The sequence below is a fragment of the Ochotona curzoniae genome, unplaced genomic scaffold (assembly GCF_017591425.1).
Source record: "Ochotona curzoniae isolate NIBS_2020 unplaced genomic scaffold, NIBS_Ocur_1.0 scaffold_3890, whole genome shotgun sequence".
NCBI lineage: Eukaryota > Metazoa > Chordata > Mammalia > Lagomorpha > Ochotonidae > Ochotona > Ochotona curzoniae.
In genome coordinates, this window is record NW_024467115.1 from 17,669,024 (window position 1) to 17,689,387 (window position 20,364).

Consider the following 20,364-nt stretch of genomic DNA (forward strand, 5'->3'; position numbering starts at 1 on the left):
TTGTTTCTCAAATCTTATTTTTTTCTTTCCTCTGCTTCACCTGGAATTATTTCTAACAGCTTGTTCACATCCCAACAGGCCGCGATAGCTGGAGCTAGGCTGGATCAAAGTCAAGAGCCTGGAGCTTCTTCTAGATCTCCCACATAAGTACAGGGACCTAAGGTTCTCAGCTATCCCCTGTTGCTTTCTCAGTTCATAAGCAGGGAGCTGAATGGGAAGTCCAGTAGCTAGAATATGAATTAGTGCCCATATGGGATGCTGGCACTGCATCTAGAGGACTAGCCTTTAATGCCACCATGCCAGCCCCTATATTTACCTCTTACTTTCAAGTACATTCAATAGTTCCTCCCATGTCCTTATCTGATAATTCCAAAATCTGTATTTTCTACAGTTCTATTTCTCTATTGATTTTTTTCCCAATTAGGCTTTATCAGGGTGGTTCTGTTCTGGTTTTGCACTTAACTATATTCTACTTTCTTAGTATTGTTTGTAGCTTTTATTTTTAAGTCTTGGGCTTCTTAGCGTTTCATAGAGACGTTCAAGCTGTGTGTTAAGTTGTACTAAATTGGTGAGGTTCAAATTCCAAACTTGCCTCGCAGAGTTTCTCTTCAGCCTCTTTAGTCTTCCAACTGCTGTTATCCTAAGCATCCTCTGAGCTCTACTCCACATATGTTCCTCAGCGGTTAACCAAGTACTGAATGGGAGTTTATGTACAGACTTGGAGCCCCTCCCTCTGAGGTGTCTTGATTTAAGGGCTACTCACTAAATCCTGAGCATTCTGACAGCCTCAAGCTCAACCCCTCAAGTCAGTTACATAATAGTCTTCTGCCTGAGTTCTATATGTACAATACGCCAGGGTGTGGGAAAGTTACTTTTTTGTGGATTTTACCCTTCATCCAAGACCAGAAAGTCTTCAACGTTGGAGGACTACTTCTAATCACTTTTTAGTGCTTGATGGATTTTCTAAAAACTGTTTTCCCAGCATTTATCATTTCAACAGCTGGGAAGACCATTACAGTAGAATTTGCTGTACAATTTCCAAAAGCCAGTACCTCGATGAGAAAAAATAAACTTAAATATAGTCCATGCCACCAATCTTACCTTTTATAGTTTGTAATATTTTTAAATTGTTTATTTTAATTGTATTTGAAAGGCAAAAAGAGGTAAAGATAGAGCTAGAGATAGATACATTTCTATATCTATACATTTATCTATCTATATGAGACAGAGAGGGGAGGAGAAAGAAGGGGAGGCATGGGGAGCAGAAGCGAGGGGGCGGGGGAGAGAGGTGAGAGGAGAAAAAAGGCTGATCTGTCTTATGCTGGTGCATTCCCCAAATGCCCAAATGTCTCAAAACAGCTGGGACTGGGCCAAGCTGAAGCTAGATCTCAAACCAAGTCTTCCCTGTGGGCACAGGGACTCTAGGACTTGGGCCATTATCTATTGAATCCAGGGTACATAGCAGCAAGAATCTGGAACTGGGAATGGACGCTGGACTCAACTTATGCTGGTGTCCCAGACTGCAGCTGAGGGTCCACACCAAACACCTTCCCTGATTTATAGTATTAAGCCTTGTTAAACAAATCTTTCCTATATTTCTACTTTAAAAAATATTTCTTCCAAGTTATTTTTCATATTCAATTTTTGTGTGTATGCATGGAAATCAAGAGTAACATTTTATTTTTCTGAGCAGGTAGATAAATTTCCCATTTGCCAAAGGATGTGCCATTGCTTAAGAGTCCACCCTTTCTTCTCTAGCTCAGGAAGCCTACTCTGTCACAAATTGAGTCTTACAAATACAAATACTTCCTGAAAATATGCATTAGGAGGAAAAAACCCAATGCATGGATTGTAAAACATTTTACATCAAAATAAAATATTTCTCACTAATTCTACTTTTTATTTTTCAGGAAGCCTTTGAGGTACTCTTATGTTTCTTCTATCCAGGTTCCCTACTCCAATGTTTTCCACCCCCACAGAAACGCTGCAGAATCTTACTCATTAAAGCTCTCTAGTAAGTCTTGTTATCAAATAGAAGCGAGTCCTTTCTCCTTGTATTTCTTCACAACTGCTTGGGCTATTCTATTTGTATCTATTCAAATACATTCAGGGGATCTTCATGTCAAATCATATGGGAAAAATCAGCTAAGAAGAAATAACACCTTGAAAATTTCAAGCCCGCTTATATACAAACTTCATCCCATTTTCCATTCACCCAGGTCCATTTTAATGTCTTTCCATACATTTTCCTACAAAACTATATGCTACAATTTATACAATATATTTTAAATACCTTTTATAAATTACTTCTTTAATTTATCCCAAATTCCCCTGCTATGTTAAATAAATTTCACCAACTCATTCACTAAAGTTTAAGATTTAAGATTTGGCATATAATATATAAACTAATAACATAATATTTTAACATTCCCACTAGCAAAAGAGTTTTTTTTTTTTACACAATGACTTATAAAGTAAGTAGCTTACTTATATACCACATACTTACCAAGAAGCTCCACGGTCTCTACTTTCAGTGTCTGTGAAATTAGAATCCAAAAACATATCTTTATAGATTCGACCAACGAGGCAATACATGTCTGAAGCAACCTGTCCTTCACTTTGCACCATAGGGATCATAATATCAAGAGCTTTTGCTCTATCTCCAGGGAGATTTCTCCTAAGGTAGAAAATATTGTTGTTTCAATATAGATTACAGAAGCAACAGAGGGCAGTTGTCTGATTTTAAACTGTACTTGATATATTGATTCATGTTAGTGAATTCTGGCAAAATAAAAACAAGATTCTGAGAGTCCTCCATAAATCCGTTTGAAGTAGCTCCCTGTCTGAACACAACCTGTAGGACAGTTGGGACAGCGGAGGCCTGTGGGACCTTATTGAGAAGCGGCTCCTGGAAAGAGAAGGTGGAAGGCTTCTCACCCATGGTGTGCTCTTGTCCCCAGTGAGTCCTTGGATGTACTTTTGTGCTCTCCTAAGACAGGCAGACATCTGTGCTCTGTCTAGTCAATCAAGGATGGACAGTACTCTTTACCTATTCCTTGTTTCAATAACTCTTTGACTAAGTCGTTTTATTAGCTTCTTTGTACTCTCTGTGTTCTTAGACATAATCTAATTCTGAGTTATGTTTGAACCATTGTTTCATGAAATATCTAAAAACTGAAACCCTGGAAATAAACTGTCAGTTGTCAAAAGGGAACACTGTCCTCCCATTTCTTCAGGTTGTATCTCTGCCCCAGGACCCCCCAAGGCAAACTTACAGCTCCCCCCCTTTTTTTTTTAAAGATTTATTTTTATTATTTTTTTATTGGAAAGGCAGATATACAGAGAGGAGAGACAGAGAGGAAGATCTTCCGTCCGATGATTCACTCCCCAAGTGAGCGCAACGGGCCGATACTATGCCGATCCAAAGCCAGGAGCCTCTTCCAGGTCTCCCACACGGGTGCAGGGTCCCAAAGCTTTGGGCCGTCCTGGACTGCCTTCCCGGGCCACAGGCAGGGAGCTGAATGGGAAGCAGGGCTGCCGGGATTAGAACTGGCGCCCATATGGGATCCCGGGCGTGCAAGGTGAGGACCTTTAACCACTTGCGCCACCGCGCCGGGCCCTACAGCTCCCCTTTTAAAAATTCTATTTCATGTTTACCAGATATAGCAAGAATCTGTTTCAAACTGTTTTTCTGATATGGAGATGGATCTGCACTCATCCACCTCCCTTCCAAATTTCCCTGTCTGCCATATGCAGATTCAAGTCAGTGAAATGAAAATGTACTTTGACTCTGAATGGGACAGGATCAATAAACCAAACAGGGACAAAATCCTGATCTTAGTCAACTTTTGCTCCAAAACACAGGGAAAACAAAATCACAGACAAAACCAAAAAACAAATCTAACTCAACAGCTCTCTGAACAATTAACTGAATAAAATTCATTATATAGCTTGCTTCTAAATAGAAAGTGTATATATAGTTTCCAAATCCAAGTGAAAATTTTTTGTGAAATCATCTCTTAGATCTTCAAGGACACTCTACTTAGTAAAAGAAGCCAACCACAGAACACTACATTATTCTATTTATGTGAAATATCAAGAATAGGCAAATCTACATAGATTTATTGCCTACCAAGGTATGGTGGTCTTAGAGGGAAATGAGATGATGACTGCTAATGGGTAAAGAATTTCCATTCGGGATAATGCCATGTTCAATGCCACAGCTATAACACTTACCCATAAAAATGGGTAAAGTGCTTGGCAAATGAATTATACTTCAATAAGACCATTATACAAGTTTTTTCTGTTCCCAACAACTATTTCCAATTTCTATCCTTGAAACCCCTTTTGACCCTTTGTACTAAATAGCTTGAGTTTAGAACATTGTTCCATAGAAAGATGTTTATCATCTCATTAGATGCTTTTTCTGGAAAGAGATGAAACACAGAGAAAGGAAAATTCTACGAAACTCACAAGGACTTCCACCTTTCATTTCAAACTACAACATACTCTAGTCTACCATTCTAGAAGGATTTATTCGAAAACCAATGGGGGCAGGTAATCACAGGAGGGTTCATCTGTGTCTGTCCATTCAAAAAAGATGCTTAAGAAGTGGGAAGAGAAAATGTGTTTTCCTTTCACATTTCCTGGTGAAACTAGGGAGGTGTACAGTTGAAGTGGGTAAGGAAGAGATGCTGCCTGCCTGAGGAGCAAGTTGACTCAGAGGCAGCACATCCCAGAGCAAGGAGTACATATCCCAGCACCTGACAAATCTGAGCTGGAGCCTCAAGGTGCTGGTAGGCCCAATAGCCTTACTCAGTGGGTACCCAACCTAGCTGCAGTTGCTTCATTTGTAAAACATGGAGCCCTCAGACCTCCATGACATGCAGTAAAAGTTCCACAAAGTTGAGGCCTCTCCCCACCATCCTGTGTACCACTGTTTTCTTTTCATTCTCCTGAATTGTGGGCAATTGCACATTGACTGTTCCAACCACAAGAGAAAACAGCAGCACAGCTACCCTAGCTCTGGAGAAACCCAGGCTCCAGTCCTGTTCATGGGGACTCCAGGCAGAACACTGAATTGGGATGTGCTGTGATGCAGGGAGCAGGTGCAGAGGTAGGAATGGAAGTGGTAGCACCAGTCCTGCCTTTAACACATGTGTGTGAGTTATGTGCATACATCATGCAATTTCATACAAGGGATTTGAACATCCATGAATTTTTGTATCAAAGTGCTCATGGGTCTGGATCCAGACAGTATTTGTTTCGAAACAACATCACATGCAAATAAGAATATGAATAGCAAATACAAATGAACTAGGAAGAAAAAGACTAAGAATTTAAATATACAAATAGTGTTGGATTTTAACTCAAAGCACTATTTAAATTACCAGAATGTGTGTGTCCAATATTTTGCACAGCTGAGATAGATCTATTATTATTACATTCCCATAGTTGTCATAGTGCTGGAATTAACACACACCCTGCCAAGAACCTTCAGGTAAACCAATGATACACTAATACATCATGGAAGAAACTTGTTCTTCTTACCTATTCAGTGCAAATGCATAATGAAACTTCACATGGTGATGGGAGGCCAAATCAAAGGTTGGCAGTTTCTCTAAAGTCTCCACCAGCTTCACAATAGAATCGTAATCCTTCCAAATAAGAGCACAGATTTAGGAGAAGGTTCTCACAAGAGGTAGTCTATGACAACCAGATATCTCAGTCTGAGGCGGGATTAAAAAGAGAAGCTAGCATCCACAGAACACTTTCAAGAACCTAGAAGAAACTATAGTTTTCCTTGAGAGCTTTGGATCACACATTCTAGCACGAAACATTAGAAATACAGTCAGCAGGTCTGACTACAAACAAAAACATGAACAAGCAACAAACCAACCCAGCACAATCATCCGGCCCTAAGTACAAGAGGTCCTTCAAACAGCTTACTTGAGAGCCAATAATTTTGTGAAATCTATGCATACTGTTTTCCATAACGCACATTTTCACAAACTTTCTCAAGATCCATATATGGATTTCAAACTCTTTTGTGCCAAAAGAAAACTTATCTTTTAACTTGATTTCTATTAACTTTCTGAAGTATCCTTGTCTTGGTGAGTTACTTCTACCTTACAAAGTCAGATGCCAGGTATGCAATGTGTTGTCAACTAGTTTGTGGGAAAATAGCAAATGTCAAGTATATGGAACAATTGATAGACTTCTGATAGAAGTTATCACAAAATGGCATTTCCTAGGCAGGAGTAAGCTATTCTGGCTGAGGCATTACGAGTGACATGGCTCTCCATGCCTATGGGTCTCTGAGCCACACAAAGCATCACACAGACGTGGGAGATGGGCCTGGGAATAGAAATCAGAAGTCACAAAAAGTTTACTAGAAACAGCAAATTCCCAACTCAGAGGTTTTTTATTTTACCCACCGCATTTTAAAAATATTAAGATATGTTAATACAAATGATGTAGTGAGTGTATTTTACCATATTATACCATACATTTTGAAAGTTATTTTAATAATCAATGAATTGCATACTTCCCACATTTGGTTTATTAAATTCAGGATTACCAACATCAGTCAATACAATTTCAAGGAATAAAGACTAAATCCAGAAGGCTCTAAAAATTTCTGCTAATTTCCCAAACAAGCTTCCATTTATTGAATGGCTGGTGTATTTAAACAGACTGTTAACAGATTGACTCTGGGGCATTTTCATTCCTGTTCTCTTGGAGAGCCAGGCTTTACCATGAAAATCTTGTACAGTCACTGATGGTTATCTCTCAAGAGTCTTCTTTCACCATAAAATCACAACAGGAGAGAAAATTCAGGAGAATCAACAAAAAACTACACACGGCAGGAGAAATGTGACATTGGCACCCTCTTATTCGCCCAACATACTCCATGACAGATTTGACTGTGAAGTATCTTCTCACCTGGATATCTCTGTAGGACAGCAACAGATTGATCACAATATCTGCTGTCAAGATTTCAATATTATCTATTCGCTGCCGAATTCTGGCCAATTCAGCTGCCAGTTCTTTACCAGTGTATAAATTACGAGCTTTTCTGATATCACTGAGTATAGATTCACGAAAATATTGGCTGAGGGAGAAAAATCAAACATTATTTCAAACAGTTAACACTTGAAGGAATTTTAATAAAAACAGTAATTTTATAAGAAAATTAATGGTATTTGTCCATTAATAACTGTCCAACTATTTAAGATACACAGCATGAATACCTCATAGTATCTGTCATTACTGAGAAATTTTCAAGTCCTATTATCTACTTTCATATTCTGTTCTTGTTTCACAAAGAATTAAAGGAATTAAACTGCCAAAATCACAGCTTTATTTGATTTTCTGAAAGGTTATTCTATATAATTAGATATGCCTATAATTTGAACAGCATTTAACCTTTCCTTTCTGATTTGGCATCATCATTTATTAACATATTTATTCAATCAAAATCTCTCAGTAGTTTTTTAGGCAGGTAGGCAGAATTCTTGTTCTTACGTTGAAAGTCCTTGGACATGTACTCTGAATAGGTTTCTGTACACAATTTAGCTCTACAATTCTAATAAAGCAATTGGTAGTATTCTTTATTCTTTCTAATATCAAAGCTATTCTGCTAATAAAATAGACATAATGTAATTTGTGGGCCCTACAACATCAATGAATGTATTATTATCTACTTACAGGGGTGGGGAACCTTTTTTTCTGCCAAGAACCATCTGAATATTTATCAACTTAGAAATAAACCTGTTACAGATTGACTGACTCTCGAGGTCCACTGTGGTTACCTTGGACTGGCCAGACCAGATGATTGTACAGGTCTTATATGGTCTTCCACCTGGAAGCTCTCCACCTCTGAAGACAGTGTTCAACATTGTTTCCTGGTTCTTATCTGTACCCTGATTTCTAACGACCACCTTACAAGATGCACAAGTGAAACAGGGAGAACCATTCATCATCAGTGGCAAATGGCATTACTAGCTCTACCTGGAACTTGCTTGTGCCATCTTCAAGAGTCGGATGAAACGATCCACAAGAGGTAGGCAGATGGGTCCAAGAAACAGCTCCAAGTTGGGTTGCATGAGCTCTGTCAAACCCTTCATGAGGCTGCTGTCACAGCAGTAGACCTTGTTATGGGGCGTCACCATGTAAGGGACGAAGGTGTAGTTCCCAGTGCACATCTGTGAAGAGAGCAGGTGCCAGGAAGTAGGGAGTCAGCCTGAGGACACCATGCAGGAAGCCCACGCCTAACTCCAGTGATTCATTTGAATGCAAGGATAGAAAAAGCTCATTTCATATGTATGACTTGTGAAACTGGAAATGTTCCTCAATTTTTTTAATTGCTTACTTCAAATATTTAGTACTTAGGATAAACAAAGAAAGTGTGCAAGCATTTCTGTTGATCAATTAAATATTGATTCACCACCTTTTTTTTGCCTAAGGCACTATGATAGATGCTATAGGAAAAGCAGAACAGTTAGAAGCATGGCCTGTAGCTTCCAGGCAATTTTAAATATGCTCGTGGAGATACAGTATAAACATAGGAAACTACCATGAGCTACCATTTAAAAGGCTTCCCACGTCACAGGCCATGCTTGAATGAGGCTGCTCCTCCCCAGGTTGCTGGCTCCATCTGAGGCTCCACTAGTCCCTGGTTAATAATATAGCCCCAGAGATCATCCTTGTTGCATCCATTTCCTTCCTCTCAACATCCCATCAAAATTTTCTCCCCTCTGCCTCCAAAACAGACCTCCTGTTTGCCCTCTTGCCTCCCTCTTCCCTGCCAGCTTTTTGGCCCATTCACCAGCACACCTGCTGTGAACCACTGCCAAGTGCTCTCACTGCCTCCAACTTGGCCCGCCAATCCCCTCTGCACCTAGCTGGCAGCAAGCTGTAGCACTGAACATTTTTTCAGGTGCTCAAAGTCCCACCATGCACTCTCTGGGAAGATGAAACACAGCAATGTCGTTCAACACAAGGACCTCACTATCCAGACCCTGCTGCCCACTAACCTCAGCCCAGGCCTCTCTCTGCTCACTCTTTCTGGCCCAGGCTCACTGACCTTATTCAACTCTCAGATGATGCCTAGTGAGGGTGTGTCAACACCAACAAAGCAAAGCTGGCAAGAAGAAAAAGGGAGTTGGCTTGGACATGCCTGAGTAAGCAAATCTGAGCGGAGACTGGGACTCCAGGAAAGGAAGTGCCTGCCAAGCAAAATTTTTAGAACTACACAAGAGGTCTTCAACAATTTGTAAGACAAGCATTTCATGGTAAAAACAATCCATGGCTTTTAAAATCTCTTACACCAAACTACATGGATTCTTAAATTCCTCATTTGCCCTCAATTTTCTGAAGTACCCTCCTCTATGCTGGGCAATGGAAAATCATAAAAGGATCTGGAGCACAAAACAAATTACAATCAAGATATGTAACTCTTGTGTGATGTATTTGGGACCCTAGCCCAGGCTCTCTGTTTGGATGGCATGCCAAGTGGTTATGCATCCCTTTCCTGTGTATTTTACAAGGTGGCACACCTGTTCTCCAACCTTCGGTCACCTATTTGAGCTAAATGAATGCTCACAGCAAGTAGACAGGAAGTGTTCAATGCCCTATATTATCTGTTATATTTCAGGGCACTCATATGTCAGATAATGAAGCAGACAGCACATCTGACTTCTAGTTGAAGTATGAGGAGAGCAAAGCTTTAAAAGGTTGAAGTTTTGACTTTCAAGTCAAGTACACTCAGTTGTTCTTTTAAAAGTTTTTGTGGAAGAATGATTGGAAGATTAATCAGGAAGAAGGAAAATGAACATATCACCAAAAGATCCCAAAGCATGCCCTTCACAATTTAATCCTTGAACTCAAACCACTGCCTATTTAGAAAAGAAAGGCCAGGATAGTAACAGATTGCTTTCTAGACCTAGAGCTTAAACTGAGTGTGAGTACAGAAGAACAACAAAATCAGGTATTTCTGTTGTACATGAGCAACATCACTCAGAATTATAAAAGATGTTATTCTAACACCTCAAAATCACGAAACAAAAACAGCCAGAAAGCCAAAACACCAGAGATGCACACTCAGAGAAATACTACTGAAGTTCTGGATCCTCAGAAGCTGTCATAACGCGTGCACTGATGCATAAGACATGAATCTTCATGATTATTGAACAGTGGGCAATGGGAGATCACTATCACATATCTGGGTGTGGCCTGGGCAGTGAAGAGAGAAACGAGAAAAATGAGAGCCACGCAGATAGTGATGAAAAGCAGCTCCCAAAACAAACCCCATGATTGAAAGTTTTAGTATCCTTGCCTCCTTACACACTTCTTTTCCTATTTCCCTTTGGAAATGTCAGACATAAAGGGGAGTGTGGTAAGCTGAAAGCGGCACCCAGGTAAATGAAGGGCAAGCCCATCAAGTCTGGAAGGGGAGAAAGCGCAAAGTTGGTCCTGTGTCATTTAAAAAAAAATGCATTTTTAAAAAATACCAAATGTCAAGAAAAGCACTTTTTCAAAATGCCAAAAACCAATCATGTGCGAACACTTATTTCCCAAGTTGGTTCACTAAGAAATTCATTGCTGTCTTTTGTGTTTACAGATTGCCAAGGAAACTACCAGTTGGAAACAGGTGGTGATTTGGGGTAAATAAAAACAGGCACCTCAAGGGCAAGAACTGCCTTTTATTAATAAGGTATTAATTGTAAAATACCTAAACCCTTAGACTTCCTGCCGCTTGTAAGAGACCAACTCCAGTTCCTCAAATTTCAGAACTACTAAGACATGGTCATAAAATAACACTGATCCCTCTGGCACATGCTTCTCCCTCCTTCCGCACAGCTGTAAATATCCACAGCTCGAAATCCAATCTTACTCTAATTACTACCTTCACTGTTTAAAAAAAATCTTTCACTCTTTAAAAGGTACCTAAGGAAAAAACCAATTAAGCTGGTAGAAACAAAAGCTCTCAGCAGGTATCAAAAAACTACTCAAATAAGCTGAAAATATTCAACTTTTGCAAAGGACTCCCAGCACCTGAAAGTCGGCAGCTTGCTTAAGCCAGTGGGCCACACGGCTGGGATGTGCAACAGGCAGTCTAATTATCAACCTCCTCCGTGTGTCCAGAGGAGCTGGGCCTCATGGGCTCCTTCCTTGGATGGCCCTTGATGCAATGGCCACCCACTCCTTAACACATCTCATTCTATCTTAATTGGTTTGTTTGCTTGTTTCTTTACTCGCAGTTCTCCCGCTCACTTCTGATCTGCTGCCTCCACTCTGAAACTCCCTAGTGAGGCCACTCCCACACCAAGCTCAAATTCTGGTGTGTGGCTCATGTTCAACCAACATGTATTACGGTGAATTCAAGTTCATTTCCTGTTGGGATTAAAGGATAAAGGCTTATAATGACAACATTATTTACGCTGCCGTAAATCTCTATCCTGGAAAAATCTAAAGGATCAGTTTAAAATGTTCTGATCTAAGGGAAAATACCAATTGTACTTATCTTAAATAGAATACTGCACAGTCTTTATGTTGTGCGTGTTTACTATTTTTACTCAACACTGCAGAGGTGGCTTACTTCCCAAAATGAAACATACAATCACTGGCTTAAAAGGCTGTTTCAGCTGCATACTATGAAACATTTCTCCACGCAGCATTTTATACAGGTTAAAATTCATTTTTAGGGCCTGGCGCAGTGGCACAGTGGTTAAGGTCCTCGCCTTGCATGCCCGGGATTCCATATGGGCTTAAGTTCTAACCCCGGCGGCCCCGCTTCCCTTCCAGCTCCCTGCCTGTGGCCCTGGAAAGCAGTTGAGGACGGCCCAAAGCTTTGGGATCCTGCACCCACGTGGGAGACCCTGAAGAGGCTCCTGGCTTTGGATCGGCATAGCATCGGCCGTTGCTCTCACTTGGGGAGTGAATCATCGGATGGAAGATCTTCCTCTCTGTCTCTCCTCTCTGTATATCTGCCTTTCCAATAAAAATAAAATAAATCTTTAAAAAAATAATAAAATAAAATTCATTTTTATTATATTTAACTTGGTGTGGAAGGTAGAAGTTCTACAGCAATGTCATAAAAACAGTCTACAAAACTTAAGAATGTAAATCTATCTTTTTAAATAGAAACACACAAATATACAAACCTCTCCAGATGGGTATATGCAGATCTACAATTTCTACATATGTGTGTGTGTGTATGTGTACATGAGGCTACTTTAAGAAATTGCAGAAAATAAAATTAGTTTATTTCGGGACAAAATTTTTGAAAATTGTATATAAAAGGAGTCTTTGAAAGCTCTTGAGAATGTGCATTATGAAAAAAACTGCATGGATTCCAAGTTATTTTTCTTAAAAAAGATTTATTTGAGGCACATAGGAGAAAGGGAGACAAAGATGAAAGGAGGGAAGGAGAGAGAGAGAGAGAGAGAGAGAGAGAGAGAGAGAACCAGAGAGTCTCCATTTCTTGGTTCACTAGCCACATGGTCTTGGTCAGACCCAAAGCCAGAAGTCTGGAACTAACTTATAGATTCCACATGGGTGGCAGGGATCCAGGTACATGTAGGCCAACTTCTGCTGTCTTCCTAGGAGCATTCACAGAAAACAGATGGAAAGCAGGGTACCCAGGATTCCAACAGGCACTCATATACAGGAGCCCCAAGTGCAGGCATAACCCACAGATCCACAATGCCCACCCCAGCTTTTCAAATCTTTGCATCAAAAAAACCTTATCCTCTATTCCATTTTCCACAATGTTTGAAGCATCCTCATATATATATTACTTCGGTGCCATCCATAATTCACACAATACTGAGTATAATATGGACCATTATCCCCCGAAGTATAATTATAGAAAACAGCAAGGATTAGTATCACCTCCTATTAGTATAAATAAGGTTTCATCACAATGGAGTATTTAGATAAGACCATCATATCTATATTGATATGTCAGAAATTCTCAAGATATAAATAAGATACAGAAATTAATTTATAGGGATTAAACTATACCAGAGATTAGCTGATGGAAAAGAAAGGACAAAAATTTTTTAGAAGACAAAATAAAATACTCACAGTATTCTTCTGGCAAATAATGTCCTGAAAAAGGAGAAAAAACATGACATATTAATACAAAAGCCCACTCTTCAGTGACTTTTACTGAACTCTTTTATGCAAAAATCCTATGTTACCATTTTTTAAGCAAGTGCAAAATCCAAAGAGTGTCAAGTTCCTCACGTCCGAAACATTTGCAATCTGATGGTCTAAGCTATCAAGAAAACAGCACAAATTGGCAAAATACCCAACCTAACAATCTGGAACAGTGAGGTATAGAATTACGTGATCAGCCATGTTGGTTTGGGAAAAGGTGAGAAAGTTTGCTTTCCGTAAGCACAGTCTCTCACACCCTGAGAGGGGACCAAGGAGTGTGCTTTACATTGAGCCATTAGAAATGAAAGGTATCAGGACCAGCATAATTGGCTCGACACATTAATCCTCAGCCTTTAAATGCCAGCATCCCATATGGGTGCCAGTTTATGTCCTGGCTGCTCCACTTTCCATCTAGCTCCCTGCTTGTGGCCTGGGAAAGTGGAGGATGGCCCAAAGCCTTGAGACCCTACACCCATGTGGGAGACCTACAAGAAGTTCCTGACTCCTGGTTTCATATCACCTCAGCTCCAGCCATTGGCAGCTACTTGGGGAGTGAACCAGTAGATACAAGATCATTCTCTCTGTCTCTCTCTCTCTGGAAATCTGGCTTTCTAATAAACTTTTTTTTTTTTTTAAATTTTAAAAAAGGGAAATAAAGGCGCTAACTACTGCACACAAATAAGAATATCTGGCAGCAGAAAATCATGAGTAACATTTTGGTATGTTTCTATCAGAAGTGGATCGGGATAAATACATCATGTGAATAATGTCATATCTGCTGGGTTGTCAGGAGTAAGACTGTGTAGAAATGCGGTTGTGCAATGCTAACTGCACAGCAAACTCTCCAGGGAAGCTTTGTTATCATCCTTACTTCCCCTTGACATTCAACTGGTAAAACATCGCAGATACAATCAAGAAGAACCTATGGGATAAAGATTTTATCAAGGCTGGGAAATTGTGGATTAGAAATAAAGCAAACAGTACATTTCCCAGTAAAGATGCCACTGTGTTGTCATGGAAACTGTAAAGGTAAGGCATTTGCAAAGCCCCAGGACTGAGCCCGCGTGGCTATGAAGAGGAACCAGATCCAGCGAGATCAGGGAGTAGAGACGTGGGGTTCAGCTGCCCACCAGTGCCCTTCAGGCCAGGATCAGCACGCAAAGAAGCCCCCTTCCCTCACCCAGGGCTTTAGCTTAGAGTTATCATTTAAGGACAGAAAGACAAGAAACAAAAGTTGACAGAGAAAGCAACTGTACTAGGTGGTTTTAAGAACCAGAAAGAGGTATCTAAAACATTAAGTGGTGCCTTTGAATACTTGACAGTCTTGCTGATTATAAAAGACGACACGTACATATTTCAAAAGAAATGCTTTAAGTCTAGATGGAAATGCATGTTCAAGCAAACAGCTGAAAAATGCAACAAGTGGCAAGAGACAGTAAAGAGAAAGGTGGTGGTATGCCTCAAGGAAGCCAGGGAAGAGCATCAGACAAGGTGGAACTCTGGCTGAGCTGTGGCACACAACTTTCGGAGGCAATGACTGGAGGTGGGAATCCAAGCCAGACATGCAGGGAAACAGAGGCCCATTTGAAGAACATGATATTATCACTGAGAGCCAAGGGAGACAGTATACTGTGGGAGTGCATAAGAGAGGAGTAAAGAAGTATTTGGAAAGATACTGAATTTAATCACCAGAGTAAAGCAGAAAATGTATTTCAACACAGACAGATGACAGGACTAGAATGCTGTATAGGGCACAACTGAAGACATTTTGCCTGTAAAAATTCTTGTGTATTTTGCAGCTGAGGTGCTTCACACAGTGAGCAATCTAAACTTGTATCAAGGAACATCACACATGTGGGGACGACTTGTGTTACAGCAAAACTGGGATACAACATAAATCCCCATCACCTAGAAATTGTTAAGTGAATATGAAGCCTCCATGCAATAGAACAACAGTGATAGAGAAAGGATGCCAAGACAGAATGCTAAATGGAAAGAGAAAAGGACAGATGACTTTATCCTATGGTCCCAGTTAGATGCAAAAAGGAGAAAACATAAATTCTAATATGCACATTCCCATAATATCTCTGGCAGGATATTCAAGAAAGGAATAACAGAGGTTGCCCACGCAGTCAGCCACCAGACTCAAAGATAATGGTGATATCACAGCCTCTCTACGTGCACCCTTTCTGTACTTCTATATGTTTTTTAATAAGGCGAGCACATGACCATAGAAAGACAAATCACTAAAACATAAATAATGTTACAAATTCAGAAATATGAATTAAGATGGTGGTTTTCAGTATCTGTGGGGGAAAAGCATTCAGATGACCATTGCAAGAGCTCAGGGACACCTCAGGAAGTCCGTGGAAGCTGGGGGAGCCCCCAAGAGTAGACACCAAGGCATAAGAGAGTGACATTGAAGGGCAGCCTGAACATGGCTTTTCCCACAGTTGATTGAAGGTACTTATAGCACATTACAGATACAGATACACACTTATACAGCATGGTTCTTGACCACTATCTAGTGAAGTGTTGGGTGATCATAAAGCCAGACTATAGAATACTTGCTCTACGGAACAAGCAGGGCCCTTCTCTTCATCTTCCTCCCAGAGCATCCTCTGAGCAGAGAGCCCAAGAAACCTGTCTCCATGAAACTGGCCTTAGCTGAGTCCTATGACACCTGTCCTCCTGCAGGAGATCATGTACTATTTTTGTCTTCACTGACCTTCAGACAGATTTCAATGACATTGCTTCCTACACCACATGAAGATTTTTGTTATTATTCTTCCATCCTACCTCATTGGGTACAGAGACCATGTGTTGCGTTCATCTTTTATCCCCACTGGTTGCCAACCCAAAATTCCACAGCACATACTAGGTACTCATTAAAAGTGTAAGTAATGAGTAAATCAATGAATATATAAAGTATACAGATATTAATTGTGAGCTAGGGATTAGAGGGGATGTATATAAAGTCTGGCTCTGCTCCCAGCTGGCCTTGTGTCAGTTCATGTCTCTTGAAAGTAACACACTAGCACATGGAAGATATGGCAGTACATTGGAGGCTGCAGAGGACACATAGTACCATGACAGAGGCCAGAACAAACTGATTAACTATCCCAGCCAAATGTTGCCAGTGAGTATCTGGGCAAATGGAGACTCTAGGGTGGACTATGTCAACCAGTGAATTCTGGAGTCATTTCATTGTGCTTGGAGTGGCGAGATTGGCAGTAATTGTTGAACTATCAAAACCACTTAAGGGGACCCTCAGAGTATGCCTCACATCGGGGACCCTGGGATAGTTGGAAGGCTGGATGTGATTTCTCCTTTTATCTTCCCCCTTTCCCCCAGACACAGGAAGAAAATAAGAGAATGTGGCAACAATGTTCTTGCCCACTTTCTTTTAGCCCTTGACCCTTGGAGCCCTAATCAATCATGTCAAAATCATTAAAAATAAAAATTTTAAAAAAGAAAGTAACACACTAGGAGAGTTGGGCTAGGTGACTACTGGCCTCTTCCAACTCTGTAGTCTACCATTCGCTTTGGCCAAGAGCCTATCAGTCAGTACTGTCCCTGTGTCAGTGGAGGGAGAAATGTCCTTCCATTCCACCAGTATGGGAGCTACCTTGCACTGTCTCATGGTGAACTAGGCACAGTGATGACAGTGATAGGGAAGAGAACAGAGGGGAGGCCTGAGTGAAGCAAAGGCTCTATAGAAACCACCACAGCCACTATAGGTTCACAGCCAGCACGTTGGGTTCCCAAGGGATTGCTTCTTGAAATAACCACTGGTTCACTGGCCTCCTTTGCTTTCATCTCAGACTGTGTTATAGCTAAGTATGCAGCTATGGTCAAGCTATCCCTAGAGCAATCTCTTGACTCCTGTTTAACTACTACTTATATCTCATTGCAGCTAAATAGATACAAATCATTCTCCTGAAGGAGACAGAATTTACTCAGGGTGTATGATGTAACCCCAAATGACTCATCAACTTTAAAGGGGAAAGGGTACTATTTGTACATTTTAATTTGGTCCAAGTGAATAGCAAACAAGACCTCAGCAGGTACTTAACTCTCGAGGCACAAAAGTCAGTGTGTCATTTGAACTAAACACACTAAAGAGAGGGGAAAAGGAAAGGAAACACTCAGAAGACAACCTGCTATATTGTACATCACATGGCAACCTCTCGTTTAAGGTGTCTATAAATACAAACAAACCATCTTCACATGTTCTTGCCCAGTGAGATGTTTTTAGAGAATGCAAGACCTGGCTACAATGTCATTCCTACCTATAGACTTTGGAAGGGGATGGGAGTGGGGGTGGGGGATGGGTAGCTTCTGGCTGTTTCAGAAACATCCACAAAATTTTTTTAAAATTTTCCAGTACTTCTGAGAACCAAATCTGTAAGCAAGACCCAAGAAACCATGTAGGATAGGATGGCAAGATAAAGCCAACTTTAGATAGCGATTTGGGACAAAACAACTTTGAAGAGGCCATCTTGGGAATAAATACAACACCTGGAAAGCTTTGGTGACTGAAATTTAGGTCATGGCCAAGGGAAGAGAGGGGGAACAGCTGGTGTGGTGTGACTACATCAAATGGACTCAAGGTGGAAGAAGTATCCAAGGGCTCAGCTTCCTGCAAGAAGAAAAAGGAGCTGGTTGGTGGGGCTATAGTGGTCTCTCCCACGGAAAGAACCTGACCTCCTGGGTGCTTCCTTCTTACCCATCTTGCTGTCCCAGCAGACCTTGGCAAACTTGCCACCTGAATCGGGGGAAAGAGGGATTACTTTCTGTTCTTCCAAACATTATCATCTCATTCAATATGAATGATTTCCAGCTCTTGAGGGCATCCTGGACTTCACGGGAAGGGTGAGATGCACTCTCACCTTTTCCATACATCAAGCAGCCTCACAAAAAACAGAGGCCCACAGGTGGCACAGATCTGTGACATGAAATAGACAGGAAACTAGGACATTTGTGTTCAATAGCTATGTTGTTCAATAAATGCTTAAGTAAAAATAAAAATACACATTAAATGTCCCCCACCCACCCCCTAAAACCTTAGAAAACTCATCTTCTACAGGACATGAAATAGCTAATTATACCTATAAAACAAAGTGTCTTTGTGTGACAATGAATTGAAGAAGACGAACCCATCCCTGCCAGAACACTTATGAGCTCAGCAGGCCTTCACGCAACATGGTAATTTTGGGTTCTCATCCATGAAGAAAATATGTTCTATCTGTGCAATCTGAGTAATGGGAATGTGCATGTATGACTGGGTTGCACATAAAGATCAAAGGAAATAAGTTTATGAAGGCATTTACAGTTCTTTAAAGCCATATGCAGGGCCAGCAAAGTGGCACAGCAGGTTAATGCTTTATTTATGACACTGGCATTCCATTGCAGAGTGCTGATTCCAGTCTAGGCTGCTCCGCTTCACTTGGCAAGGCAGAAGATGATAGTCCAGGTCTTAGAACCTTGCCACCTAAGTAGGCAACCAGGTTGAAGCTTCTGGTTCCTGGCTCTGGGGTGAACTAGCCTTATTTGATGCATCCAAATGGTAAATGAACCAATGAGCAGAAGATAGCTCTCTCTCCTTCCTCCCCCATCCCATGCTCTGCCTTTCAAATAAATACATAATTAAAGCCATAGAAAAGTGAGGGATTAGTAAATCAAAGCATACACCTCCAATGCAACTCCTACATGATGAAATCTAGAGACATCTTGCATGTGTTATTCATGGTTGTAACTAAGAACACATCCTTCTCTTGAATAGGAGCCAACTGTTTTTCAAACCAACCTGTATCACAAATCAGGTTAAATTATACCAAAGCTGAAAAGTAATTCTAAATCGTCATCTTCTTCTCTGTTTACATCTTTCATACTTATATGTATCAGGGTATACATATGGCACAGCACTTGGGGCAGTTCCACTCATACCAGAATGATTGGTTTCAATCTCAGCAATTCGCGTGGTTTGAGTTCCAGCTACTCCACTCCCACTCTAACTTCCGGCTAATGGGCACCTTGGGAGGCAGAAAATTATGGCTCAACTTCCTAAGACACTTGAAGGAAACGTGGGTGGTGTTCCTGGCTCCTAATTTTCACCTGGCTTAGATCCAGCTGCTGTGGATATCTGGGGAGTGAACCAGCAGATGGAAGATCTCTCTTTGTTACCCTGCCTTTCAAATAGCTAAAAGTAAATAAATACATCCTGGTGGGAAAACCATATTGTAAGTAGATCTGTGTCTTTGTACTGGACTGAGGCACTGATGACACTGCATGCATGTAGCCTTTGTCACAGCTTCTTAATACACATTTCCCTTTATGTTCTCTTGTTATTAAAATTAACTTCCTCTTCTTTGTCACTGGCTCTTTCTTTTCCTCAATACATTTAATTGGACCATATTATTCGAGCCCACATTATCTGTGGTTTTTAAAGGTACTGTATCATTTTAAAACTACAGGGATAATGAATTTCTGTATGGTAAACCACAATTAACAAATAAATTTCAGTAATGAACTCAACAATATATTCTAAAGGGACCCTACAAGCCCAATGAGTTGGCCTGCCACAAAGATCAACGGCCACTGGAATAATATTGATCTGTAATGGTCAAAATGTGTCTTTCCCTCTTCTCTGTCCTGGGCCACCACAGGGTTTCAAAAAGTCCATAGCAATGTCATTTACACACACAAAAAAAACACAACTGTATGTGTAAGTATTTTTTTTTCTTGCACTCCAATAAGCTTATTTTTCAAGGTCATTTTCCAAAAACTCTTGTAAGCGCCTTCCTGGTCCTTCTTGGTTGTTAAGGTCTTCACACTCCTGGGCCTATGATGGGAGTCTTCACAAATGAGGTGAGGAGCTGGTAGCCATCCAGTAATACCCTTGCCTCTTCCATTCCTTGTACTGCTACATTTCCTTCTCTTAACATGTAAGAGACTAGAAAGGGTGGACGGAAGGGGTAGTGCTTACAGGAAGAATTTAGGAAGAAAAGCAAAGGCATATTTTACCCTGGCTACAGATAACTACTTAGAAAGCCTGGTATTGTTGTAATTGACATGCAAGAAAACTGGATTTTCCAGTTTCAAGCCCTTTGGGTAACCTTATGGATTCTACAACCAGGAAGTCAACTCCTACTAAATGAATCATTTGCCTGGTGTGCTCATTCAAAATCTTCATGG

The 20,364-nt window shown here is 40.7% G+C and overlaps 1 protein-coding gene across 1 annotated transcript in view; it reads right to left on the reverse strand.

The window, feature by feature from the left end:
- Positions 1-20,364, reverse strand: part of MAP3K5 (mitogen-activated protein kinase kinase kinase 5) — a 223,629-nt gene that overhangs the window by 122,371 nt on the left and 80,894 nt on the right. Inside the window, exons 3-7 of the mRNA XM_040965413.1 lie at positions 13,093-13,116; positions 8,014-8,207; positions 6,946-7,114; positions 5,551-5,657; positions 2,507-2,677 (exon numbers count right to left, since the gene is read on the reverse strand). Of these exons, the coding sequence (XP_040821347.1) occupies positions 2,507-2,677; positions 5,551-5,657; positions 6,946-7,114; positions 8,014-8,207; positions 13,093-13,116 (665 nt within the window). The remainder of the gene's footprint in view (positions 1-2,506; positions 2,678-5,550; positions 5,658-6,945; positions 7,115-8,013; positions 8,208-13,092; positions 13,117-20,364) is intronic.